The following is a 26,369-nucleotide window of genomic DNA, read 5'->3' on the forward strand; positions in this document are numbered from 1 at the left end:
TTTTTCATAGCTCGTTTCCACTGAGTGCTATGGTTTGGTTCAGTAGACTTCAGTACACAATTATTTCTGTTTGCACTGTCAGAAGTTGTCAATACTACCATATAGTACCATTTTTTAGAAGCAGGAAAATAGATACTAGCGCAGTTTATACATTAAATGTTCATTTGGCTTGCCAGTTATTGAGGCTATCAGATGGGTTATACTTTGTGTGGTTGTGTTACTACCCAGGCTCATTGGAAATACATGCTTCAGCCTACATTTTTGTGAAACTGCATATAACAAATAAGCAAGTGTATCTGAAATTCACAACCAAACGTAGCCAAAGCAACACATTTCAGGTATAAAAATACATAGACAGTGGCCTCTAGTGGATTTTTGTTTTATCTGAAATGTAAAACAAATCGTACCCAAAGTAGCACATTTCAGATTCTCAAAATACAGACAGCGCCCTCTAGTGGAGTTGTCATCTGAAATGTACAGCAAAACTCACTCTAAGTGACGCATTTCTAAATAAAAAAAAATGTAGACAGCGCCCTCTAGTGGATTTGTCATCTGAAACCTACAACAAAACATACTCTAAATCAGGCATGGGCAAACTCGATCCTCGAGGGCCGGTGTCCCTGCAGAGTTTTGCTCCAACACTAATCAAACACACCTGAACACCCTAATTAGTGTCTTCAAGATCACTAGAAAGCTACAAGCAGGTGTGTTTGATTAGCGTTGGTGCAAAACTATGCAGGACACCGGCCCTCCAGGATCGAGTTTGCCCATCCCTGCTCTAAGTGATGTATTTCAAATTCACAACATATAGACAGCGCACTCTAGTGGATTTTTTTTTAAAATCTGAAATGTACAACAAAATGTACCCAAAGTAACATTTCATATTAACAAAATGTTGACAGCACCCTCTAGTGGCCTAATGGACTTCTTATAACTGAAATGTACAACAAATTGTACCCAAAGTAACACATTTCATATTCACAAAACTTAAGACAGCACCCTCTAGTGGATTTTTAATCTGAAACGTAAAACAAAACGTACTTAAAGTAACACAGTTTAGATTCGCAAAATGTCGCAAAACGCCCTCAAGTGAAGTTGTCATCTGAAAAAATGTAGACAGCGCCCTCTAATGGATTTATCATTTAAAACATACAACAAAATATACAAAACATTTCAAATTCACAAAATGTAGCCCTCTAGTGGATTTTTAATTTGAAACGTACAACAAAATATACTTCAAGTGATGTATTTCTAACTCAAAAAATGTAGACAGCGCCCTCTAGCAAATTATCTTTTATCTGAAATGTTCAACGTACACAAAGTACAACATTTCAGATTTGTTAAATGTTGACAGCACCCTCTAGTGGATTTATCATCTGAAACATACAACAAAATGTACCCAAAGTAACATTTCAGATTAACAAAGCGTATACAGCGCCCTCTAGTGGATTTGACATCTGAAACGTGCAATGAAAACCTATCTGGAGCAATGTATTTTACATTTAGCAAAAAATTGTAGGCTGATTCACATATTTTCAATGAACCTGGGTGGTTTTTTGAAGACGCCAGTGTTGTTCAGGTGATCAGTGTGTTGGGTCGAGTCAGCAGCGAGACCTGGGTCAGCGGGAGTCCACTGTTGCTCAGAGAGCTGTGGTGAACTCTGGGCTCTCCGTGAAAATGCTGCTTCAGACGCCACCGTCTCCACCGCCGCTGGACTTCATACTGTACCTGTCAAAAAAGGTCAATAAATGTTAAGATTTACCAGTGAAACATAAAACAGAACTGTGTTGCTATACGTGCCCTCAACATTGACACGTGTGGCTAAAATGTGCAGGAAACCTGTGATGCATTAAACCCGGTGCATCCCTGGAAAACATAACCTGAGGTAATTTGATTCAAATGTCAATTTTTTTGATTCACTCACCTCTCCGTTTAAAAAACAGTACAGCAGTGCCACAATAAAGCCCTGTAATGGTAAAAACAACATGAAGCAGAACCAAACGACATGGTGGATCACAACAGTGTCAAATGTATGTGCTACGAAGAGCTGGAGTACATCCAGATGCAGCAATGCATGATATATAGCAAATTACAGATGTGTTATTGTTTATACGGCTGCAAAATATAAACAATATTGTGAAATATTATATATGAATCCAAATGTATTTGCGAACACACTATACATATGTAAAATGTAAAGTATGTGAAGTGATATATAAGAACATTTAATATATAGGACATATGTAAAGTGATATATATGAGAATATATAGGACATTTTATATATAGGACCTACAGATAAAATATAGGACATATGTAAAGTGATATATAATATATAGGACCTACATTTAATATATAGGACATATGTAAAGTGATATATATAAGAATATATAGGACATTTAATATATAGGACCTACAGATAAAATATAGTACATATGTAAAGTGATATATATAAGAATATATAGGACATTTAATATATAGGACCTACAGATAAAATATAGGACATATGTAAAATGATATATAATATATAGGACCTACATTTAATATATAGGACATATGTAAAGTGATATTTAATATATAGGACATTTAATATATAGGACATATGTAAAGTGATATATATGAGAATATATAGGACATTTATTATATAGGACCAACATACAATATATAGGACATATGTAAAGTGTTATATAATATATAGGACATATAATATATACAACATACAGATAATATATAGGAAATATGTAAAATGATACATAATATATAAGAATATATAGGAATATATATAAATATAAAGAAATGCAAATAAATATGGTCAGACTGTTCTAGCATGAATGTATTACCTGTGTGGATGCTAATGCTAGCTCAATGACGTTCCAGATTTTGAAGGTTAGCACGCTAACCCGGTCAGGGAAGAAGGCGAAGAGCACATACTGCAGACCAAACAGTGACACTAGGAGAAATGTGGATTTAGCCAGCTTCCTACGCCATAAAAGAGAGTTTTGGCTTCTTAAAATCATTGATATAGCATTTATATTCATACACAATGATCATTCAAAATGCTTTACATAAACAAGAAATAAAAGAAATGTAGAATATAACAGGCATAAGAAATAAAGCAAGACTAAGAATTAAAATATTATTAAAATTACACTTTATTAGGTACACCTGTCCAACTGCTCGTTAACGCACATTTCTAATCAGCCAATCACATGGCAGCAACTCAACGCATTTAGGCATGTAGACATGGTCAAGACGATCTGCTGCAGGTCAAAGCGAGCATCAGAATGGAGAAGAAAGGGGATTTAAGTGACTTTGAATGTGGCATGGTTGTTGGAGCCAGACGGGCTGCTCTGAGTATTTCAGAAACTGCTGATCTACTGGGATTTTCATGCACAACCATCTCTAGGGTTTACAGAGAATGGTCCGACAAAGAGGAAATATTCAGTGAGCGGCAGTTCTGTGGGCGCAAATGCCTTGTTGATGCCAGAGGTCAGAGGAGAATGGCCAGACTGGTTCCAGCTGATAGAACAGTAACTCAAATAAGCACTCATTACAACCGAGGTCTACAGAAGAGCATCTCTGAACACACAACACGTCCAACCTTGAGGCGGATGGGCTACAGCAGCAGAAGACCACACCGGGTGCCGCTCCTGTCAGCTAAGAACAGGAAACTGAGGCTACAATTCACACAGGCTCACCAAAACTGGACAATAGAAGATTGGAGAAACGTTGCCTGGTCTGATGAGTCTCCATTTCTGCTGACACATTCGGATGCTCGGCTCACAATTTGGCCTCAACAACATGAAAGCATGGATCCATCCTGCCTTGTATCAGCGGTTCAGGCTGGTGGTGGTGGTGTAATGGTGTGGGGGAGATTTTCTTGGCACACTTTGGGTCCATCAGTACCAATTAAGCATCGTGTCAACACCACAGCCTACCTGATTATTGTTCCTAACCATGTCCATCCCTTTATGTCCACAGTGTCTCCATCTTCTGATGGCTACTTCCAGCAGGATAACGCACCATGTCATAAAGCACCAATCATCTCAGACTGGTTTCTTGAACATGACAATGAGTTCACTGTACTCAAATGGCCTCCACAGTCACCATATCTCAATCCAATAGAGCACCATTGGGATGTGTTGGAACGGGAGATTGGCATCACAGATGTGCAGCCGACAAATCTATCATGTTAACATGGAGCAAAATGAGGAATATTTCCAGTACCTTGTTGAATCTGACATGAAGGATGAAGGCAATTCTTAAGGCAAAAGGGGGTTGAATCCGCTACTAGTAAGGTGTACCTAATAAAGTGGCCAGTGAGTGTATAATGTGTTAAAAAACAGGTTTAAAAGGAAGAATAAAAAAAAAAAGGTTTTCAATCATATTCATATATTGGTCACTTGACTTTAATCTACAATTCACACTATTAACAAACCATTAACTTTGACTTTTAAAGTAGTAGTTTGGTTTAGGTATAGGGATGTAGAATAAAATCATACTTTATAAGTGTTAATAAACAGTTAATATCATAATACTAGGTGGGTAATACGTCAGTAGTTAATGGGGTGAATTCCATGTCTTGCATATTTTCTTTCTGTTGCTGTCAGTACATTTGCAATAGTGTTTTGTAACTCTACTGATTATAAATGTGCTATTTTCTCTCACCTGTGATGGTTAATTTCATTTCCGTGCATGTCAGCTGCTTTCAGTTTTCCCACTAACGTCCGAATAATGCTCAGAAAAAACAGCATGTTTACCTGAAAACACAGTTACGGTAACTAAAATGGCCTTTTTTGTTGCGTAACTGATTGTTGCGTTAGCTATTGGATATTTAAAAATATACGGTAACTCTTTACTTAAATGGCCGTTCATTATAGTTAATAAGAGTGTCAAAACACCTTTGTATGACATGACACGCTTCATGAATGAGGTTTTATGCATGCTTATGACAAGTGTCATTCGCTCAGTTATGTCATGTAAAATGTTATGATGGTGTGTTTATTAAAATTCAATGTCATATCATGATTATAAAGGAGTCACGAAGGTCATATGAAAATGACTAATTTGTCTTAAGACAAGAATGTGTGTTGTTCACTAGTTTTAGGATGACTTTAATAAAAGGATATGATCCAAATGTTGAGTACTGTGTATATTAATTAAAAAATACTGCAAGTAGAGCTATTTGAAAGGCAAAAAGCACTGTACAATGCAAAAATTGAGAGTTTTTGTCTTGTTTCTACACCAAATATCAAAACATTATTAAATCAAATAGCATTTTCTAGACAAGTAAAACATGTTGTCTAATTTTAAGAAATAATATGTTAAAATTAAGTGAGTTTTTCCTTAAAACAAGCAAAATAATCTGCCAATGGGGGAAGCTAAATAATATTATGTCAAAGCAATAAACCTGATTATTTCGCTTACCCCAGTGGCAGATTATTTAGCTTGTTTTAAGGAAAAACTCACTTCATTTTGACTCATTATTTCTAAAAAGAAGACAACATTTTGCTTGTCTGAAAAATGCTTCTTGATTAAAGAATTTAGAGATATTTGGACTAGAAACAAGACACAAACTCTGAGTAAGAACAGCATTTATGCAGTGTAAATCTGAGAGAATAGAGGAGAATGTTTGCTCACTGTGATAAAAATTATGACGGGAACTCGCAGGATCCACCATATCCAGCCATGATCTCTTGTCTCCCAGCATCTGTCAAACACACACACACACACACACACACACACACACACACACACACACACACACACACACACGCGCGCATTGTGTTCTCATGCAGGTTTAAAATAGCCTCTCTTATATAATACAGATATAATAAATAATTGTCCAGAGGAGGCTGGTATAAACAAAGCAAGTCCCTAGAGAGACCAGACTGACCCTAGAACAGTATATTACCACAGCTTTACCCACTCTGAACATTTCAGAAAGTGTGTGAACGTACCCTTCATTCTGGTGCAGATATTTGGCCAAACTCCAGCTGATTATGATGAGCATCGGGATTCCTGCAGGAACAGATCTAATTTTATTAGTATGATAGTTATGTGTATATTAAATAAAAGATTAAATATAAAGAGGGAAATCGCATTAGAATAATATTCATCCACTTTAATTCATACATATGTAAATACAGGAGACATATATGCACCAACATCTTTTGCTCTTAACGTTTTTCAAGAGTTCACACTTAGGTAATGCTTGACTATTTAAGCAGGTTTGGCATGCTGTCCTGGGAGAGAACCCTGAGCTCGGAGATAGATGAGCCCAAGGCTCCCGCCTGGTCGATAAGCATTAGGAGGGATACGAGATCAGGTAGTTCTTGATCACTTCCCAAGAATAGACCGCCAACTGCGTCAGTTTGTACGTAGTAGGTGCTTGTGACTTTAACTTTTGCTGCATGTTTTTTGAGTGCGGGAAACCGGAGTACCCGGGGAAAACCCACACGAACACGGGGAGAACATGCAAACTCCGCACAGAGAGTGTCGACTGGCTCAGCTAGCGTTTAAACCAACGATCCCCATGCTGTGGGGCAACAACGATAGCCACTGAGCCACCGTGTCGCCAGAACTTAGACTTGAGGAGGCGGGAGAAGGGATGGATGGGGGGTTTCCAAAACCAAAGGTTGGATATTTATATTAAATTCGGAATGATCTGATTGGCTAGTTAGTGATTGGGATCATTGATAGGGATCAGCTGTAGTCAATCCTATCACATGCTCATCTCCAAATTAGTTTGTGAAGCTTCACATATGGATTTTGTTCTGTGAAATTTGCATTTGGACCCCTCAGCTAGCCATTCAATCATTCATTTTGCTTCAGCTTAGTCTCTATTTCAGAGGTTGCCACAGCAGAATGAACTGCCAACTATTCCAGCATATGTTTTACACAGCGGATGCCCTTGTCCTAGCGTCTGTACAAACGGTAAATGACATCTAATTTATTAATGAAACGTATTTAAGCTTGCAATGTTTGAGGAATGTTTAGTGTGTTTAGCGGTTTCAGCTAATCTGACTTTACTTTCAAGCTATATATACAGATACATATAGATGGGGGCGACATGGTGGCTCAGTGATTAGCACTGTGGCCTCACAGCAAGAAGGTCCCTGTGTTGGCGTGGGTTTCCTCTGGGTGCTCCGGTAACACATGTGCTATAGGGGATCGGATGAAGTAAATTAGCCATAGTCTATGAGTGTGTATGGGTGTTTCCCAGTACTGGGTTGTGGCTGGAAGAGCATCAGCTGCGTAAAACATATGAATAGTTGGCGGTTCATTCCGCTGTGGTGATCCCTAATAAATAAGGGACTAAGGTAACGAATGAACAGATCCATAGGATATTAGTGTTGTTTTGAATCTGCCACTCTGCTTACACACAGGCATTTGTAGCTCCGCCCTCTTCTGAAAAGAGCACAATCTCATTTGCATTTAAAGCGACAGTCACCAACACACCACAGTTAGGACCAAAGCCTGAAAGGGTGAGTTTCAGAGAGTTAGAGAACATTATCTGTGTGTTATTCTCAGCTCAAACACACACACACACACACACACACACACACACACACACACTCTAGAGACATCACAGACGCATTTTACATCAGTATATTTTGGACTGCTTACCCCAGCCGAGCAGGATGTACCAGTGCAGGCGTTTCTTCTGCGAGCGCAGCGACAGGTTGATGAGGCTGTGCAGGTAATGAGCCTCCACCAGCAGCCAGCTGTAATTAGCCAGGATGCAGTAATTGGAGAGGAACAGCGCCACTTTACATCCCGGCTGAGGAGACCCCCGGAAACACATCAGCTTATCTGTGCATCTATTTACCATGTGTATGTGCTGGATAATGCAGTTATGTGTGTGTGTGTGTGTGTGTGTGTGTGACTGTAATTGCGTGTATGTGTGAGTGCATGTCTGATTGTGAGTGTGAGTGTGTGTGTGTGTGTGTGATTGTGTGTGTGTATGTGTGCATGAGTGTTTGTGAATGTGTGTGCGTGTATGTGTGCGCATGTGTGTATGTGCATGCGTGTGTGTCTATGCGAGTGTGTGTGTGCATGTTTGTGTCTGTACGAGTGTGTGTGTGTATGTGTGTGTCTGTACGAGTGTGTGTGTGTGTGTATGTGCATATGGGTGTGTCTGTACGAGTGTGTGTGTGGGTGTGTCTGTGTTTGCATGCGTGTGTGTCTGTGCGAGTGTGTGTGTGTGTGTGTCTGCATGTGTGTGCGTGTACTTGTGTGTGTGTGTATGTGCATATGGGTGTGTCTGTACGAGTGTGTGTGTGTGTTTGTTTGTGTGTGTGAGTGCATGTTTGTGAGTGTGTGTGTGTGTGTAAGTGTGTGTGTGCGTGAGTGAGTGCATGTGTGTGAGTATATGTGTATGTGTGTGTGCATGAGTGAGTGCATGTTTGTGTGTGCATGTTTGTGTGTGTGTGTGTGTGTGCGTGAGTGAGTGCATGTGTGTATGTATATATATGTGTGTTTGTGTGTGTGTGTGAGTGCATGTGTGTTTGCGAGTGTGTAAGCGTGTGTGTGTGTGTGTGTGTGTGTGAGTGCATGTGTGTGTGCGTTTGCGAGTGTGTGCGTGTGTGTGTGTGTGTGTGTGAGTGCATGTGTGTGTGCGTTTGTGAGTGTGTGTGCATGTGTACCGGATGGGAGTTGCAGTGGTAGTACTCCTGAGAGTAATGCAGTGCAGCGTCTCTGATGAAGATGAACAGAGCTCTCAGGATGAAGGACAGGAAGAGCTGCATGTGGATGAAGTTACGCGTGCAGTGCAGCTTCCTGAAGACAAATCACAATCATACCTCAAATCACACTGCAGCATCCCAGAAACATTAATAAAGCACACGCTGAGGGACTCAAGCTGCTGTTTGCACACGCACACACACACACACACACACACACACACACACACACACACACACACACACACACACACACACACACACACACACACACACACACACACACACACACACTAATGTTCAGTTTCATTCGTTTGCTAATTTACTTTATTTTAAAGACACACAGTACAGTTGATGTCAGAATTATTCGCCCTGCTGTGAATCTTTCTCAAATATTTCCCAAATGATGTTGAACAGATTCAGGAATTTGCAACACAGCCTCATTGTGAAAACATACCTCCGCGGACGTTTCTGGAGACAGCGAATTACGTAGGCGGAGGTACGTACGGCTGCATTTAATTTTTTTAAACGAATGCTACGGGGCGGTGTGACGCCGTTCCTTTTCGCGCTTATCAGCTGACCCCATTACCTCCGTATGGACGGCATTCCGACTGCAACCAGTTTGTCTGTTTAGCGCGCCACGTACGTCGGTGGATTTGACATGCCGAGAGGAGTTGAAGACGGGAGTTCGAGTCCGGTGAAGAGCGGTTCCAGAAAGCAGGTAAGACAAAAACTAAATCCAAAATATAAATCAAGCAGGTGAATAGCAGGGTGAGGATGTGGTGAGGAGGCTTTTATTTTTTTGGATTGCTTTTAAAACGTGTTGGTTGGGTTTCGGTAAGTGGGTGGCCGGGTCAATCGATAAAATTGGTTGGGTTTAGGGAAGGGGGAGGGTGGGTCAGCCGATCGTTCGCTCAGGCAGTCAGAAAGTCTGTCAAAAAGTGAGATGACAGCGGCCTCTGGTGGGTTTACGCGAGAACAGCAGGCGTGAATGGCACTCGAGAGGGAAATTTGAGATCTCAAAAAGCGTACACGGCGACCTCGGATTCGCGAAAACAAAAACTGCAGAAAAGCGTGCCGCCGGGACGTATTTCCCGGACTCCAGAAACATCTGTGGAGGTACGTTTTCAGAATGAGCCTGGGTTTGGGAATTTCTCACAGTTTTTCCTCTAATATTTGTTCTTCTGGAGAAAGTCTTATTTGTTTTATTTCAGCTAGAATAAAAGCAGTTTTTAATAGTTTTAAAGCCATTTTAAGCTCAATATTATTAACCCCCTTCAGCAATATTAGTTTTGGATTGTCTCCAGAACAAGTAAAGTTTATTTATAAACTAATGTCAAGAGGATCACATGTTTATGATTGCCTATAGCTGGTCCTGCATTATCCAATTCATGATTGACCAATCAGACGATTCCTTAGCCACTATAAATACCCTGAGTTCAATATCACAGCCATCTTAGTTTTGAAGAATCCCCCCTTCCATCCCTACTCCTCCACCTTTCCTAGATGTGTGACACGGTGGCCCAGTGGTTTGCACTATTGCCTCACAGCAAGAACGTCACTGGTTCTAGTCCTTACCAAGCCAGACGATGTTTCTAAGTGGAGTTTCACGTGGGTTTCCCCCGGGTTCCCCAGTTTTCTCCCACTGTCCAAAAGCATGCAACTTAAGTTAATTGACTAATCCAAATCTGCACAATAGACGTGCTCCTAATAAGTAGTTTTTACTTAAGAGCAATCACTATCTGTTCATTAGCTACTACAGCAGGGGAGTTCTCCAGATCTACCTGAGCTCAAACTCCCCTCTCGCCCTGCAAACGGGAGTGAGCCCTGGGCTCGAGGATCTTATGAGCTCAGGGCTCTCTCCAGCATTCCAAACAAGCTTTATAATCAATCATCAGCTAAGTGTGAACTCTTGAAACCACTGTTATACAATTGCCTAATTACCCTAACTTTACCCTAATTACCCTAGTGAAGCCTTTAAATGACACTTTAAGCTGAACACTAGTGTCTTGAAGAATATCTAGTCTAATATTATGTGCTGTCATCATGACAAAGAGTAAAGAAATCAGCTATTAGCTGTTCCTATATGTAAAATCTGCCCTCAACTCCAGTAAATTGAGTGTGTGTAATTGATTATTGTACACCACTGAACTGGGGTCAGATTTAAGAAGAGCACGAAGCCTGCAAATAAAAATGTTTAGTCCAGTCTGGCGTGTGGAATTTCTCTAAACGAGACATTTAGCTAAACGTACCCGAATGTAAACGTTGAAATATTAAACATGTTTATCATCGCCAAGCCAGGCTGCACAGCGGGAGGATCTTGGATCAGGAATGGCTGAATTCTTGATTAATGATGTTTTAAGCTCAGATAAATTCAGCACAATCAGTCAGGTCGCTTTCTCTCTTCCATGTTCTCTCGCAGGACGACTATTTTAACTTTAGCTTCTTTTCAGATGATTTAAAGTGTTATTATCAGTAATGTATTGTACATGTGCTGCTTTTAAAAGTGAATGTAATTGTGGTAAATCACCATTTATGCAATATATATATATATATATATTTATACAACAGTTCTGTCTGGTTTTCGAATCTGATTGGCTGATAGCCATGAGATATTAAAGTTATATCAGCACTCGTACAGCCTTTTCACCCTTGTGTATTACTCCGCCTATACAATAGAACTAAGGAGGGACTAAACAACTCACTAGATTTTGACAAATATTGCAGCTGTTGGACAACATAATGTACTTTTTAGTCGAGAATGTAGTTGTTTAGATTGCAACTATGCAGTTTATTCATAAGGATAGCGCCTATTTAGAATTATTTTCATAAATTCGTGACTTTCAGTGCATCCGCAGCTGTCATATTGCTCGCCGTGAGCACTCCTCTGATGGCTACTTATTCAGAAGTATAGTGGCTGTCTTGATTTTAGTCTACTGTAAAATGTTGTTTGTTTAGGCTTTATCTAAAGGCAATATTTTGGTCACAGTCATCTGTTATTTACATCAGAGCAAATAGATTTGACTGCAATGTTAAGTTTACCTGAATGAAAACTTGGTTGTTATTCTTGTGACTGATTCACTTGTCTTCACATGTGCGCACACACACATACACACTCAGTTTGTTACCTGAACACACACAGCACTGTGAGAGCAATGCTGAGTGACACAAGAGAGACGGCGTATCCTGCTGAATACATGATCTTCACGTAGAAGAAGTACTCGTCTGAGACCAGCACCTGACACAACACAATCATGGACATATTAACGCATTCATAACACCATCTTTATGTGTTTAATTTGTTTCATTAAATGAAAATGAGCTACAAGTTTTATATATGTATATATATATATATATATATATATATATATATATATATATATATATATATATATATATATATATATATATATATATATATATATATATTTGGGGGGGCATGCCTGACTCCCTCAGTTGTAGACTGATTTCCAGCATTCCAAACAAGCTTTATAATCAATCATCAGCTAAGTGTGAACTCTTGAAACCACTGTTATACAATTGCCTAATTACCCTAATTTCCAAGTGAAAGAGTTTGTAGCTTGCAGGTAAAAAAAAAACTTCAACATTTAAATTAAAATATGGTGCGGTTTTAAAAAGTAATAAGAGAACTGCTGTACTTTAATGTAAGGTATTAACATAGTTGCCTATTTATCAAAACCTGGAAATGTTCCTTGGACATCATAAATATAGGCTGCAATTGTTTTGCAAATATATACAATTTTTGATAAATTTTGAAATATATGTTGCATGTACAAATGACATTTTTGTATACTTTTGAAATCTAAACCTTAACTTGTATGTAGATTGCTAGGAAACCAGTTTTCTCAGAGGATGTCAAGCTGACAAAGCATTGCTGCAGCTCTGATACAAGTTTTATTTATGGAGTAGATTAAAAACAACTGCAGTGTTTGTCTGAGATCATTAGTCTACCGAAATTATATTCCAAACAAAATATGAAGCTGATCGATAAGTTCTTGTGATGCGACTCGCGGTGCAGCATTCTGAAAAGTTGAGATGTTTTCAACTGGGCATGCCTGGAATACATATAAATTGTTATAAATAATGAACTTGCGGATGAAAATGACGCGATATGTGAACAGCCGTCATCATTTGCAATCTCTAGCAGTTGATCTTCTTGCACAGACAAGCTGGATTTACCTGATTTGATTGATTTGTTGACAAATGGGTTGCAGATCCATTAGTTGCAGTTCTTACTCATTTTGCTAGCCTATGGGTTAAATTTCGGTGATCAAGTGACCGAGCTGTAACCGAGAGAATATGGTCATCTTTCATAAGTAAAAGATTTTTCAAAATAAAAAATCGTTTAGGGGCAACGCAGTGGCGCAGTAGGAACTGCTGTCGCCTCACAGCAAGAAGGTTGTCAGTTCGAGCCTTGGCTGGGTCGGTTGACGTTTCTGTGTGGAGTTTGCATTTTCTCCCTGCGTTCGCGTTGGTTTCCTTCAAGTGCTCCGGTTTCCCCCACAGTCCAAAGACATGTGGTACAGGTGAATTGGGTAGGCTAAATTATCCGTAGTGTATGAGTGTGAATGAGTGTGTGAGGATGTTTCCCAGTACTGAGTTGCAGCTGGAAGGGCATCCACTATGTAAAACATATACTGGAATAGTTGGCGGTTCATTCCACTGTGGCGACCCCTGATTTATAAAGGGACTAAGCCCAGGGAAAATGAATGAATGAATGATATTTGATGTACCGAGTCGCTGGGAATATGAAAGCTGTCATTGAGTCCGTGTCCACAGGCGAGTTCATACGGAGGGAAGGTTTCAGACCAGCCGTTCTCAGTGCAGTTCTTCATCACAGCTCCTGCAGAGATGACACACGGGACAAACAACACAATCATTAGCTATGTTTTAGGCTAGACTAGATACAGACTGAAAATCATATAAATCATTGGTGAATAAAGCAGCGTTTCCATCCAATGAGTCAAAGAGAACAGAATCAGGTCACTTGCTGATGAACTCAAATTTTGCTAAGAGAAGTGTAGTTTGATGCACTGTTGGGGTTTGCCTGTAATGTTTTTCTTCTGTAATAAATGAGTTGCGCCTCAGAAGACGAAATGCAATGACCACGATGTGGTAGCCTTTTGAGGCGTGAGACGCTAATAACAGTGTTATAACTGTAGTTATAACTATCATTACAATACATTACAGGTTTTGTTATAGATACATGTATTCATCTGGTGCATCTCACCTTTGACCCGGAGGAAACTAGGGCAGGGCTGTGAAACGGTCTCTCCAGCTTCTGCATGAGGCCAACAGTTCAGATCATCCCATAATGCACTGCAGCCTGTTTGGAGGAGATGTTTTGAGGAGATGGAGGTCAATTAGGAGCAAATCTAATGAGCCAAAAGTCATACATGCTCTACTCAAACACTAAAATCTAAAAATCCAATGTATATTTGGGTACATAATCGCAAATGGCCTTTTGTCATTTTATGAGAGATATATATATATTTATGTGATAGATGTAAAATAAATCTCTGCTGTCTCTAGAGTGTGTGTGTAAAGTTTCAGCTTAAAATAACACACAAATTATGTTTTATAACTCTCTGAAACTGCCGTTTTTAGGCTTTGATCCAAATCGGTGACTGTCACTTTAAATGCAAATGAGATTGAGCATTTTTCAAAAGAGGGTGGAGCTACAGATGCCTGTGTGGCACCATAGTGACAGATTCAAAAACAACACTAACATCCTATGCTAATGAGGGAGACATTCTGGGCGGGGCTTTCCCCCTCTGATGACATCACACAAAGGGAGAATGTCAATCAAAGTGTTTCTGCAGACTGTTTCTATCAAGTCTGATTACAAAAAATACAATTATCTACTTTTTATGATTAGAGGCTGGAGATATTCACACACTGCTGACACACAACTGTGTTTAAACCCCGTATAGAAGTGATTTTTCCCTAACAGGTGCCCTTTAAAATGTAAAATTTACTTTGAATCTTGCATGGAATTAAAATGTATTTATTTAAATTATTTATTATTTATTTTGTTAGCGTCATTTGAAATTGGTTTTGTGTTTGAAGAATAAATAGTAACTGCAATTACTTTATTTGGAAAAATAACTCTTGATATATTCTTAAAAACGAAAAAGTAATGTGTTACATTGATAATTCCTTGATTACATTAATGGGGCGGCACGGTGGCTCAGTGGTTAGCACTGTGGCCTCACAGCAAGAAGGTTGCTGATTCGAGTCCTGGCAGGGTCCGTTGGCGTTTCTGTGTGGAGTTTGCATGTTCTCCCCGTGTTGGTGTGGGTTTCCTCCGGGTGCTCCGGTTTCCCCCACAGTCCAAACACATGTGCTATAGGGGAACTGATGAACTAAAGTGGCCGTAGTGTATATACATTACTTGTACACTGATGGACTTGATGAAGCACTATGCATAAGTGTCTCAACTAACAATTCAGTCTTGAAGTGATCTCTTCCTCTCCATCATTTCCTGACATGTAAGGCTTTAATCTACTAATGGTAATTTATTACACTATTGTTTCACCTGTTTTGTTGTTTCTGGAGTATCAGACTAATGTGCAAAGACCACACCCACTTCTGGAAAGGGGGCGGGTAGCAAAAGCTAATTTGCATTTGAAGAGACACACTATATAGTGTGTTTTTGCTCATAACCAACCGGGGCAAATCTGAAAAGCTATAGTAAATCATCTGGAGGGTATGTCTGAAACTTCACAGACACATTGTGGGCGCACTGGAGATTTATATTACAGCTTGTGAAAAGCAGTATCGCCTTTAAATTAGCAGCAGGTACTCTCTAAACATATGTCTGAATGTCTATAAACAGAGCCTTCTGTATTTTACTACAAATACTATAGTAATTTATAGTATTATAGTTCACAACAATGTGGTAGCAATATGATTATGAAATACCCTTCCAACTTCAAGTTTTTAAAACTAATTTGAACTTGCAGGCAATATAAAAAACTTGTCTTGACAACAAAAATGTTTATTAAGTTATATTTAAAACCCTGTAAAGTCTGTTGTCTACATTTTGTACACTAACAGCTAATGAGACCAAGTTCTGGCCTCTGTTGAATAGTTTCACGGGCTGTCATTTGATGAAACGATGAGTCGGTCAGTAAGAACACCACTGTCTAATCACAGGTTTGGCCAGAAACATGCATTTCTGAGAGGACAAATCTCAATGTAGCACCACACAACTGTAGACAACTGCGCCTCGTCGTCTAGATCAACTTTAGCCTTTATTTTTGAGTATATTACACCTCCCACATTAAAAAATTACTTTTATAGTAAATACTATAGTGTTTTTGAACCATACTACAGAAAATTATTTGAATTAATCTGTGTTGGTGATTCTATAATTGCTATGTAACAATAAATAAAGTAATATGGTAGCAAAACAACTATAGTAATTAATGGTGTGGTCATTCTTCAGTTGCTATGGTACCACAATAAATATAGTAGTTAATCTGTTGTGGTGATTCTACAGTTGCTATGGTAACAAAACAACTATTTTATTTAATCTGTTGTGGTGATTCTACGGTTGCTATGGTAACAAAACAACTATAGTAGTTAATCTGTTGTGGTGATTCTACGGTTGCTATGGTAACACAAAATTATAGTAATTTATTGTCGTGATTCTGCAGTTGCTATTATAACACAACAACTATAGTGATTGATCTGTTGTGATGATTCTACTGTTGCTATAGTAACACAACAACTACAGTGATTAATCTGTTGTGGTGATTCTACTGTTGCTATGGTAACAACAACTATAGTGATTAAGATGTTGTGGTGATTCTACAGTTGCTATGGTAACACAACTATAGTAATATAAACAATGACCCAATATTGTAGTTTTCTACAACTATAGTGTATATTATACTCTAATACATCATTGTTTATTGTAGTAAAACAAAAGTATACTACAGTACTTATTACAGTTTATAAGTTTGCAAGTCAGTAAAATTTATGTTATCAATTTAAATTGTGCAGTTGCCCAATGCATGAATAGTTATATATAAAACAAAAACAAGAATGTATCTGTAAAGTAATTAAACAAGTGCATGAATACTCTATTAAAGAAAATAATACTCTAATAAAGAAATAAATATTATTTAATAAATAATATAAATGAATATGCATGTGTTAAATAATATAAATATTTTAAATATTTTATAAAACTTATTAAAAAATGCATAAGCAATAGTGATAATAATAACCTTAAATTATCTTCCTTTGGTTTAGAACTCTCTCTCTCTCTCTCTCTCTCTCTCTCTCTTTCTCTCTCTCTCTCTCTCTCTGAGGAGATCTGTTCAGCATTATGCTGCTATTGTGATTGGCTGTGTTGACAAGCCTGTATTGACTGTTTCCTGTGTACGTAAAGGACGAGCGGTATTTTGAGAATCTCAGGCCCTGTTCACACTGACAGCTTTATTACTGGAGCTCTGAGAGTGGAAAACAGACTGAGGACTTTCCAGAAACCAGGTTATGCAACACACCTGTGGACTACAATCCTGCATTCACAATACAGAAGCATGAAAATACTGGCGATGATTCCTTAGGTGGCGCCTAATTAAGAATCCTCATTCATCTAGAAGCCATATCACAAAATGCGCTCAGGACTACTGCGGCAAACCTTTGTCAAGTACCACAATACGTAGATACATCCACAAACACCAGTGAAAACTGTACTGTGCCAAAATGAAGCCATATGTTAACAGTGTCCAGAAGTGCCATCAACTTCTCTGGGCTCAGAGGCATCTGGGATGGACCATCACACAGTGGAAACATGTACTGTGCTCAGATAAATCAATATTTCAGGTGTTTTTTGGGAGAAACGGACGCTGTGTGCTCTGGACCAAAGAAGAAAAGAATCATCCAGACTGTTACCAGCAACAAGTGCAAAAGCCAGGATCTGTCATGGTATGGGGTTGTGTCGGTGCCCTTAGCAAAGGTAACTTGCACTTCTGTGATGCTCCATTAATGCTGAGATTAATGCAAGATTCTGGAGCCCAATATGCTGCCCTCTTTTCCAGGGACACTCATGCATTTTTCAAGAACACATTCTGCACACATTACAAACTCCTGCTGCGGAGGAAGAGGATACAGATACTGGACTGGCCTGCCTGCAGTCCTGACTTGTCTAAAAGTGGAGAATTTGTGAAGCATTTGCAAGTGTACAGTTGGCCACCTTAAGACTTGTCTGCAGGAAAGAATGGGAGAAAATTACACCTAAAGCACTTCATCACTTGGTGTCTTCAGTCCCTTAACGTCTTTTAAGTGTTGTGAAATAGAACGGTGACAGTACTAAGCGCTAAATGCTTTCTGGTCCAACTTTTAAAAAAATATGTTGCAATGAAATACAAGTCAAAATAAATTTAGAAATAAATATAGAACTTCTTTCTTTTTTTTTATTTGCGTTTTCCATACTGTCCCAATTTTTTCATGCCAAGTGAACATTCTTGTTTATCTGAAAAACAACTCTGAAGTCAGATATTCTGCTTTGAAAATGTGTTTTCCATGCCGGAACGCTGTCTTTGTTTTGGTCATTTTAACCTGCTATATTATATATATATATATATATATATAAAGGCTTGAATTTAAAAATTATTTAAAAATTTTATCAAACTGCTGAGTTGATCAATGTTTTACCCATTAACATTTTAGAGTGCATGGAGTGCCTATAAATTTGTTTATTAATCAAATGAATCAGTGTAAATAATAAACCAGCCCCAGTAGTGGACACTTGTACAACGCGAGCAATGCTGTATAATGTGAGTAAACAACACAGAGGGAAGTTGGTGAGGGAAGGGCATAAAAAGTGATGTTAACACGTTCATCCAATAATTTATAACCCGTGACAATAATCAATATACGACTTATCGTGCAAATATATAGTATAATGTTAGCCCATAATGTTTACATAAAAGTGAATGTCTTTTGCTGTTTCTGAAATTGTCCCCTATACCCTCATTCACAATTCTCTACATTAGTCCACTTAAAGGAGTGAATGAAATCAGGTGAGTGATTTGGAGCACTACCGAGTGCACTGCTAAATAGTGTTTTACTGTTTAATAAATAGTCATTAAAGTTTATGGTAGTGATTAAATAACATGTTTAAAGGCACAGGTCACCCAAATAAGTAAATTTAGTAACTTTTTACTCCCTCAAGTGGTTCTAAATCTTTAAGATTTCCACATTTCTGTTGAACAAAAAAAAGAAGATATTCTGAAGAATGCTGGAAACTATTAGTAGGGAAAACAAATGCTATGAAAGTCAATGGTTACCGATATCCAACATTTTTTAAAATATCTTGTATTGTTTTTAATAGAAGAAAGAAACGCAGTGGGTAGTGCTGTCGCCTCACAGCAAAAAGGTCGCTGGTTCGAGCCTCGGTCAGTTGGCATTTCTGTATGGGTTTCCTCTGGGTGCTCCGGGTTTCCTCCACAAGTCCAAAGACATGTGGTACAGGTGAATTGGGAAGGCCAAACTGTCCCTAGTGCATGTGTGTGAATGAGTGTGTATGGGTGTTTCCCAGTGATGGGTTATGGCTGGAAGGGCATCTGCTGCGTAAAACATATCCTTGATTAGTTGGCGGTTCATTCCGCTGTGGCGACCCCTGATTAATAAAGGGACTAAGCCGAAAAGAAAATGAATGAATGAATATCGCTTAAACATTAGTTATCCTGACAGTCCTACACACACGTGGGGTCTTTGCACTTGACCACTTACAAGATGCATTGCAAGTGTTGAAGTGGGTGTGAAGACCACAAGTGTGAGCATTAACACACTATAATACACAGTGCAGCAGCCAGGCCAGAGATCTGAAGTGTGTGAACGCTGGTGAAATAACACAGACCTCAGCACATACTCTTAAATCTGAAGTACATCCTTTTACAACACCAGTTTTAAAATAGGGTTACACATTTCAAGAGCTAAAAATTAACATGGACTGGTTTTTGGCCGCATGAGATAGGAAACGGCTAAAAATATGCATCGGACATATCAGAAGGTGTTGTGTTTTTCATCATACAGTATGTAACAGACAGTGTTGCGTCATTTATCATTCAAAAGGTGTCGCTGAATGCACCAAGTGTAATTCTTTTAGGGTTTGACCACACAATACTGTGTGCAATAAACAAAACATTATGTAATTCTGAGTGTGCCTCACACAGGTGAGTGGGTTTCACAAACCACCTGTAGAAAACACTCTTTCATCTCTCTCACACTTTAATCGACACTTGCACTAGCACTTTCTTACAATCACTTCATATCTCAAAACAAAACTGCATTTCTGAAGTGTGCCTCACACAGGTGAGTGTGCTTGACAAACCACCTGTAGACACACTCTTCTCTCTATTTAATAAAAACACTCCTCCTCCTTATTCAGTTATTCACTTCCGCCTAAATGGATCAATGTTTTCTTTACGTCACCACATACTTCAGTCTCTCATCATATTTACTGACCAATCAAATGCTCTCTAGTGTCTGACATGCCCCGCACCCTTCGTCTTCTTGGATGTTCATTTGATGCGCTTGAGCTCAACCACTTTCACTGGCAGAGCTGTGAGAAAAACAACATGCTAATCAAAGTTATTTCGTCATACTTCCTGTAGCCCATAATCTACATACCACACTCGCTGTGTTGCCATCCAAAGATGCTAATTAGATTTATGCACAAAACTGTAATTTCGCATAAAACCTTTGCGACTAAATCAGCGTTTCCATCCAATGAGAAAAAAAAGAGAACAAAATCATCACTTCCAGCTAAACATGCACATATATTGGTTAGAGAAATAGTTTAGTTTGTTGGGATTCACCACTGTGGTGTTTTCTCTTCTCTAATAAATGAGCTGCGCCTCAGAAGACGGGAGTGCAGACAGATGCTCAAGACAGTTCTGGAGGGAATAATAATAGAAGAATAATAATATTGAAGCACTGTGATGACGGACTGACGGAGGGCTGAGGCCTTTTACAATCAGCACAACAACATTTCACATCTGCAACAATGGAAAGCTGGAAACATGGAGAGCTGCAGACCAACATTATTGATGCAAAGACCCTCAAACACACATTTATATCTGATCAGCATCTGGCAAAAACTACACCAGTTTACTCACTATGGGCTCTATTTTAATGATCAAGGCGCAAAGCGAATGGCGCAAAAATATTAAGAGCATGTCCTAATCCACTTTTGCTATGCTAAAGATGGGAAAAACGATGGTGGACCAGGCGCATGGTCTAACAGGGTTGTGCTTATTCTCTTAATGAGTTCTGGGTGTGTTTTGAGCATAACCTGCATTAAACCAATCAGAGTCTCATCTCTCATTCCCTTTAAGAGTCAGTTGCGTCACGCCATGGCGCGTTTGCTATTTACATGTTGGACTTTGTAAGTGTAAAAACTGAACGCTTCACTAGCGAGAAAACAGTTAAACAGAGCATCTGCAGCGCGAGGATAAAGAACATGCCTCCTCCATTCAGCCTCTTTACTTTCTCTTTACTTTACTTTTACTCTTTACTCCTTTACTTTGGTGGAGTAAGGAAACGGTGGAAACTCACTCCACTGAACACATCTATCAGCCCACATATTTAATTTCCTTTGTTAAGCGCAAAGATTTGTGTCTAAACTATTTCTAAATTCAGTTCTAATCTCCAGCAAAGGAATAAATGAACAATAATAATGAAGTGTGGTCAAAACACTGAGTTATATCCAAACACACGTCCTGTTCTGATGCCCCATATGGTGATGCAGACGTCTCCAAAACCCCTCAGGTGGACAAATCTACACGTGTTTTTATTAAAACAAATATAAATCTGCATATAATAAATAATACTGATAATAATAACATTATACAGATGCAGATTGTCATAAATAAACTGAAAAAGCCCCCTGAGGAGAAGAAGGCAAGTGTTTTTTTTTATATTTATGTAGAATATAAAAAGATGTGTAATATTTATAATCCTTTAATTGTTTTCATATTTAAAGATATTTGTGTATTGCTGTACATCCTGTGTATATTCAGCAACGTGTAAGCGTTTGGACCTGCATAGGCGCATAACTAGCTCGCTCTGCTGGACTTTAGAGCAGCTTTCAATTGGTCAATGGCACGGTCTATTTCAGTTCCTCAAAAAGGCAATGCTATAACAACCATGAGTCCACATGTTGGTCTCTATCAGTTCCTAAAAATAGCAACGAGCCAACACTGCACCTTAACACACCTCCTTTATGGACCAGCACACCCATGAGTCCACAAAGTGGCGCAAATGGATTTACTATTTAAACAATGTGATGCAAAACCTGAAAATTAGGCTTGTGATGGTCTGAAAATAGCAACAAATCGCACCAAACACACCTTGCACCTTATTGCGCTGGGTGTATGATAAGGCCTGAAATGTGTTTACAGCACAGTTTAAGAGCCTTATTTCTTATCAAATAAAAAAGTTTGTCCTACTCAATTGTGCGCATATATTTTTTAAGAGTATTTTTAATATTTATGCGCATCTATTAAGCATTTTATTATGCAATATTCCAAAATGCGCATAAAAATAAGTGCAGGAAAACATGGCTACTGCGGCTGCTTTATGTGCATGAAATTTTCTCAACTTTAACAAGTAGCTGGACCTTTCCACACTGCACCGGTGCTGCAATCATAAATCATCAACTCGAATTGATTCTCATTGTCCTCCAAAGCACTATATGACTTAACAGAGCTTCAGACATGATAATACTTTCACCGAAACACACACACTTACCCTCACATTACAGCATATCCTGCATTAGAGCAGTAATTGTGTGTGTGCTCACTGCGCTGGAGGGCGTTATATATCCATAATCCGATAAGGGCTGTGATTTATGGAATATGGATTATGGAGGCCGTTGTCTAAACTTCCCCCCTGATATCACATTACACCTCTTAGGAACACACATAAACACTCATCATTTTGTTTGTCCACATAAACGACAAGTATAAAGCGGGAATTAGGTGTCTTGATGTGTGTGTGGAAAACACTAGGGACGTATCGAAAATAGCTGCCCTCCATATGAACTCAATCTGCTCATTAGGTGTGTGTGTGTGTGTGTGTGTGTGTAGTGGCTCGCCTGTGTGTGTGGAGCTGCTCTCTGTCCGGTTCTCCTGTCTGATGATGTTGTGGCAGTTTTCCTCCTCTTGGAGAAGCATGACGTCTAGATCACATTCTGGAGGAACGGCACACACCTACACACACACACACGTGCGCACACACATACACACAATCTGTTTATCTGAGATTTTATAATATGCAAAATAAAATAAAAAACAACCTTTCCCCGTCTATACTCTAAATTAGTTTTGACATAATTTAAGTGTGTGTGTTGTGATTATTTATGTATGTATGTGTAAATGCACACGTGCATGCGTATATTTGAATTGTTTAGAGTGCAATATATATCGCAGAGTAATAAAATATTGCAATGTTAAATTTTTCCAACATCGTGCAGCCATACTCGTGACTCCCACTATCCTCGGAGGTCGTTATAACCATACAAACATTGCACACAATGGTGCACGAACACCAGTAAGAACAATATAGACACGAGCATATTGACAACACAAAAAAGTGCCAGAGTCTAACGACCACATACTTTTTATAGTCATTATTCCTTCAATTTAATATTACCTTACTTAATGAGACAGGTGAGCACAACGTTTACAGCACAAGACTATTCTTGGTTTAATTTTGGAGACTGCCACTTGGAGATCCTCCTCCATGTTCAGGCCTTTATTTACTATGTTTGTGAGTGGCATTAAGGTGTCAATGTTGAACATTGTGCTGTAAAATCAATCTGCTGCCACTTACACTATTGTTGTGCCGTTAATAATAACCCCAGGGATCGCAATCCAATGAAAAAAAAATTTGCATGTCGTTTTTTTATGTAACTATTAAATACTAATTTTAATCATCTGTATGTATTAGATAAAATATGGCAATTCTAATAGTTTAATAACATTTGAGATTTTTGGGATGGCGTCACGGTGGCGCAGTGGGTAGCACAATCCCCTCACAGCAAGAAGGTAATTTGTTCGAGCCTCGGCTGGTTCAGTTGGCTGTGGTGACCCCAGATTATTAAGGGCATCCGGCAAAACTGGATAAGTTAGCGGTTCATTCCACTGTGGCGATCCCAGATTAATAAAGGGACTAAGCTGAAAAGAAATGTATGAATGAGATTCTTGGAAATCACCAAAATTTCTGGGTGACCCTTGAAGTGGTAATCACAGGTTGTTTTTCGTTGGACTCTCCATACGTGTAATGTATAGTATACAGTAGAAAACGAAAAAATTATTAAACAGATATATTTATTATTTCAAGCAATTATTTAAAAATAAGTACAATTTACTTAAATTTCATGTTTTTTTCTTCTGATGAAATTTCTTTTTTCCCTCTTAATTTCTCTCTATATTGTAGTAGTATAATAGTACTTATTAAAATAAAAACAGCAGTTTAATTTTATTTTAAATTTCAGAACAAAAAGTAAAGACTTTCATCCACTTCTACCATGATTTAGAGAAGACACCGACTAGAATGTAATTAGCTGTAAAGCCTTTAAGTTAAGAATTATTCTCAGGCATATTTACATTTACAGTATTTTGGTTTTGATAGAAAATACTCAATAATTTTCATTTTAAATATCTATACTTTGCCACAATCCTTCAAAACATTAGGCTTTGCCCATTGTCAGTGAGATCATTAATCATTTAAAATGTGATGATGATCACTTCTAACTTTTTTTAATTACAATTAATATTACTACACAAAATGACATAATATGACATTTATAATATGACATTTCATTTTCAAACATTATTATTCTTATTAAAGAAGACAATTTGTTGGCATTTAAAATACTTTCGATGTATAATAAACAAACACTTCTAAATTAAATGTGATGCTGACACACGAAAATACATTGACCTTGCAATTATTCTTTTTTTTAACGTAAGGTTGGTTTTAAAACAAAATTAAAAACATCAGTCAAACTTTGATCATATTTATAAAATTATCAGCATTCATCTGGACGAGTCTAAACCCACATGAAAAAATACTATAGTCATTTATACTATTGTATATAATATATAGTTAATGCTATAGTAATTTATAAAGTATTTGTATTCATTTGTTGTGGTGATTCAACAGTTGCTATAGTAACACAACAACTACAGTAATATAATAAACAAATGACCCAGTAGTTTACTACAACTATAGTGTATACCATAAACCAGTTTACTGTGGTAAAAACTAAAGTATACTACATTATCAGTTCACAATAGTTCATATTATAGTATGCTAGACATTCATTAAAGCGTTGTGAATACTATCGAGTAAACTATAATACTACAGTATATAGTTCAATGTTTACTATAAATTACTACAGTATGTTTTCGAGTAAGGTTAGATTCTAACTAACAAAAAGATCGTTGGAAGATTTTACCAGATATTTAGCAGAGGTGGTTTTTATAAAGTTAATTTGAATATCATTAAGTTATGATGTGATATTTAAGTTAATCTAAGCTAATATTTAAACTAGTAAGTTATTTTAGGTCATGTCGCACTCCATTAGCCTTTAATGAACTAAATAACCTTACGAAAACAAATCCAGCAAAGATTTGGAATGTATTGATAACGTTAAATAACCTTTGTATTTATTGTGATCTCTCTATTTCTTTTAACAAACTGTTGAAAAGCAAAATATCTCAGATGTTATTAAATATTATAATTCCCCTGATAGTCTATAAAATCACTGAATACTGACCTGTTCTGTTGACTGTGTATTTTTTGTTTTATTGTTTGTATGTTCTGCAGTAAAAACATTAATAACCGTTAAACCGTTAAAACATTAATAACCGTCGTATCATTTAAAATATTAATTTCCCGCCCGTGTTCAAAATAACAGCTCTGAACTCACCTGAGAACAGACGTGAAGAAGAAAAGCCGCGACAGCTAACCGTTGTGAAAAGGCAGAAATCTTCATTTACAAATCTCCTGGCAGCAGAACTCGATGTAAATAGGGTAAAATGACAGTTTTACTGGTGTAAAAGTGTCCGGGCGCTCGGTCTCTGTGGAGGAAAGTTTCATCTCCTCCCGCCGCGCATTCCGCTGAAGCTCCCGCGACTGAAGAAGAAAGAGAAGAAGAGCCTCATCTCAGAAAACAACAAATCTCAGAAAACAAACATCTCTGCGAGTCTCAGGTGTGCATGCGTCTCTCTCTCTCTCCCTCTCTCTCTCTCTCTCTCTCTCTCTCTCTCACACACACACACACACACACTCGCTCACTGGAGGAAAATACTAGTGTTTTTGAACCATAAGTGTATTCTGTTGCCTACATATTACAATATTTACAACTCTTTGTTAATGAATGTTCCTGTAGCATTAACTAGTGAACTGATAAGCTGGAATAACCACTGTAGTATATTTCAGCTTTTACTACAGTAAACTGAGGTGTATTGTAGTATAACAGTTGTGTAGAGCTCGGGAATCTACGTTACGGCCAGTTGCGGTCGGCCATGTTTGTGAAAAAACGCGGGAGCTCACAATGTAATCAAATAGAAATCACCACAGAAAAAGCAGCCCGTTTCATAGTAATATCTTTTAGTAATAGTAATAGCTTCTGATAA

At 38.1% G+C, this 26,369-nt stretch overlaps 1 protein-coding gene across 1 annotated transcript; it reads right to left on the reverse strand.

Moving 5' to 3' along the window:
* Positions 1-668: 668 nt before the first annotated feature.
* sctr (secretin receptor) lies at positions 669-25,895 on the reverse strand. Its single transcript, XM_056465874.1, has 13 exons — positions 25,661-25,895; positions 22,820-22,934; positions 13,934-14,029; positions 13,437-13,546; positions 11,811-11,920; positions 8,647-8,779; positions 7,628-7,781; positions 5,959-6,019; positions 5,639-5,708; positions 4,667-4,758; positions 2,839-2,977; positions 1,925-1,966; positions 669-1,728 (listed from the first exon to the last, which is right to left on the reverse strand). Exons 1-13 carry the CDS (start codon positions 25,724-25,726, stop codon positions 1,576-1,578), a joined length of 1,341 nt encoding a protein of 446 aa, XP_056321849.1. The 5' UTR covers positions 25,727-25,895; the 3' UTR covers positions 669-1,575.
* Positions 25,896-26,369: the final 474 nt, after the last annotated feature.

The sequence above is a fragment of the Danio aesculapii genome, chromosome 9, assembly GCF_903798145.1.
Source record: "Danio aesculapii chromosome 9, fDanAes4.1, whole genome shotgun sequence".
Lineage (NCBI taxonomy): Eukaryota > Metazoa > Chordata > Actinopteri > Cypriniformes > Danionidae > Danio > Danio aesculapii.

Coding starts and splice junctions, on each gene's coding strand:
- sctr (XM_056465874.1), bottom strand. CDS start 25,726: ATGAAGATTTCTGCCTTTTCACAACGGTTAGCTGTCGCGGCTTTTCTT. Junction 14,030..22,819: donor GAGCAGCTCCACACACACAG/GCGAGCCACTAC, acceptor TCCTCCAAACAG/GCTGCAGTGCATTATGGGAT. Junction 1,729..1,924: donor ACTGTTTTTTAAACGGAGAG/GTGAGTGAATCA, acceptor CTTTTTTGACAG/GTACAGTATGAAGTCCAGCG.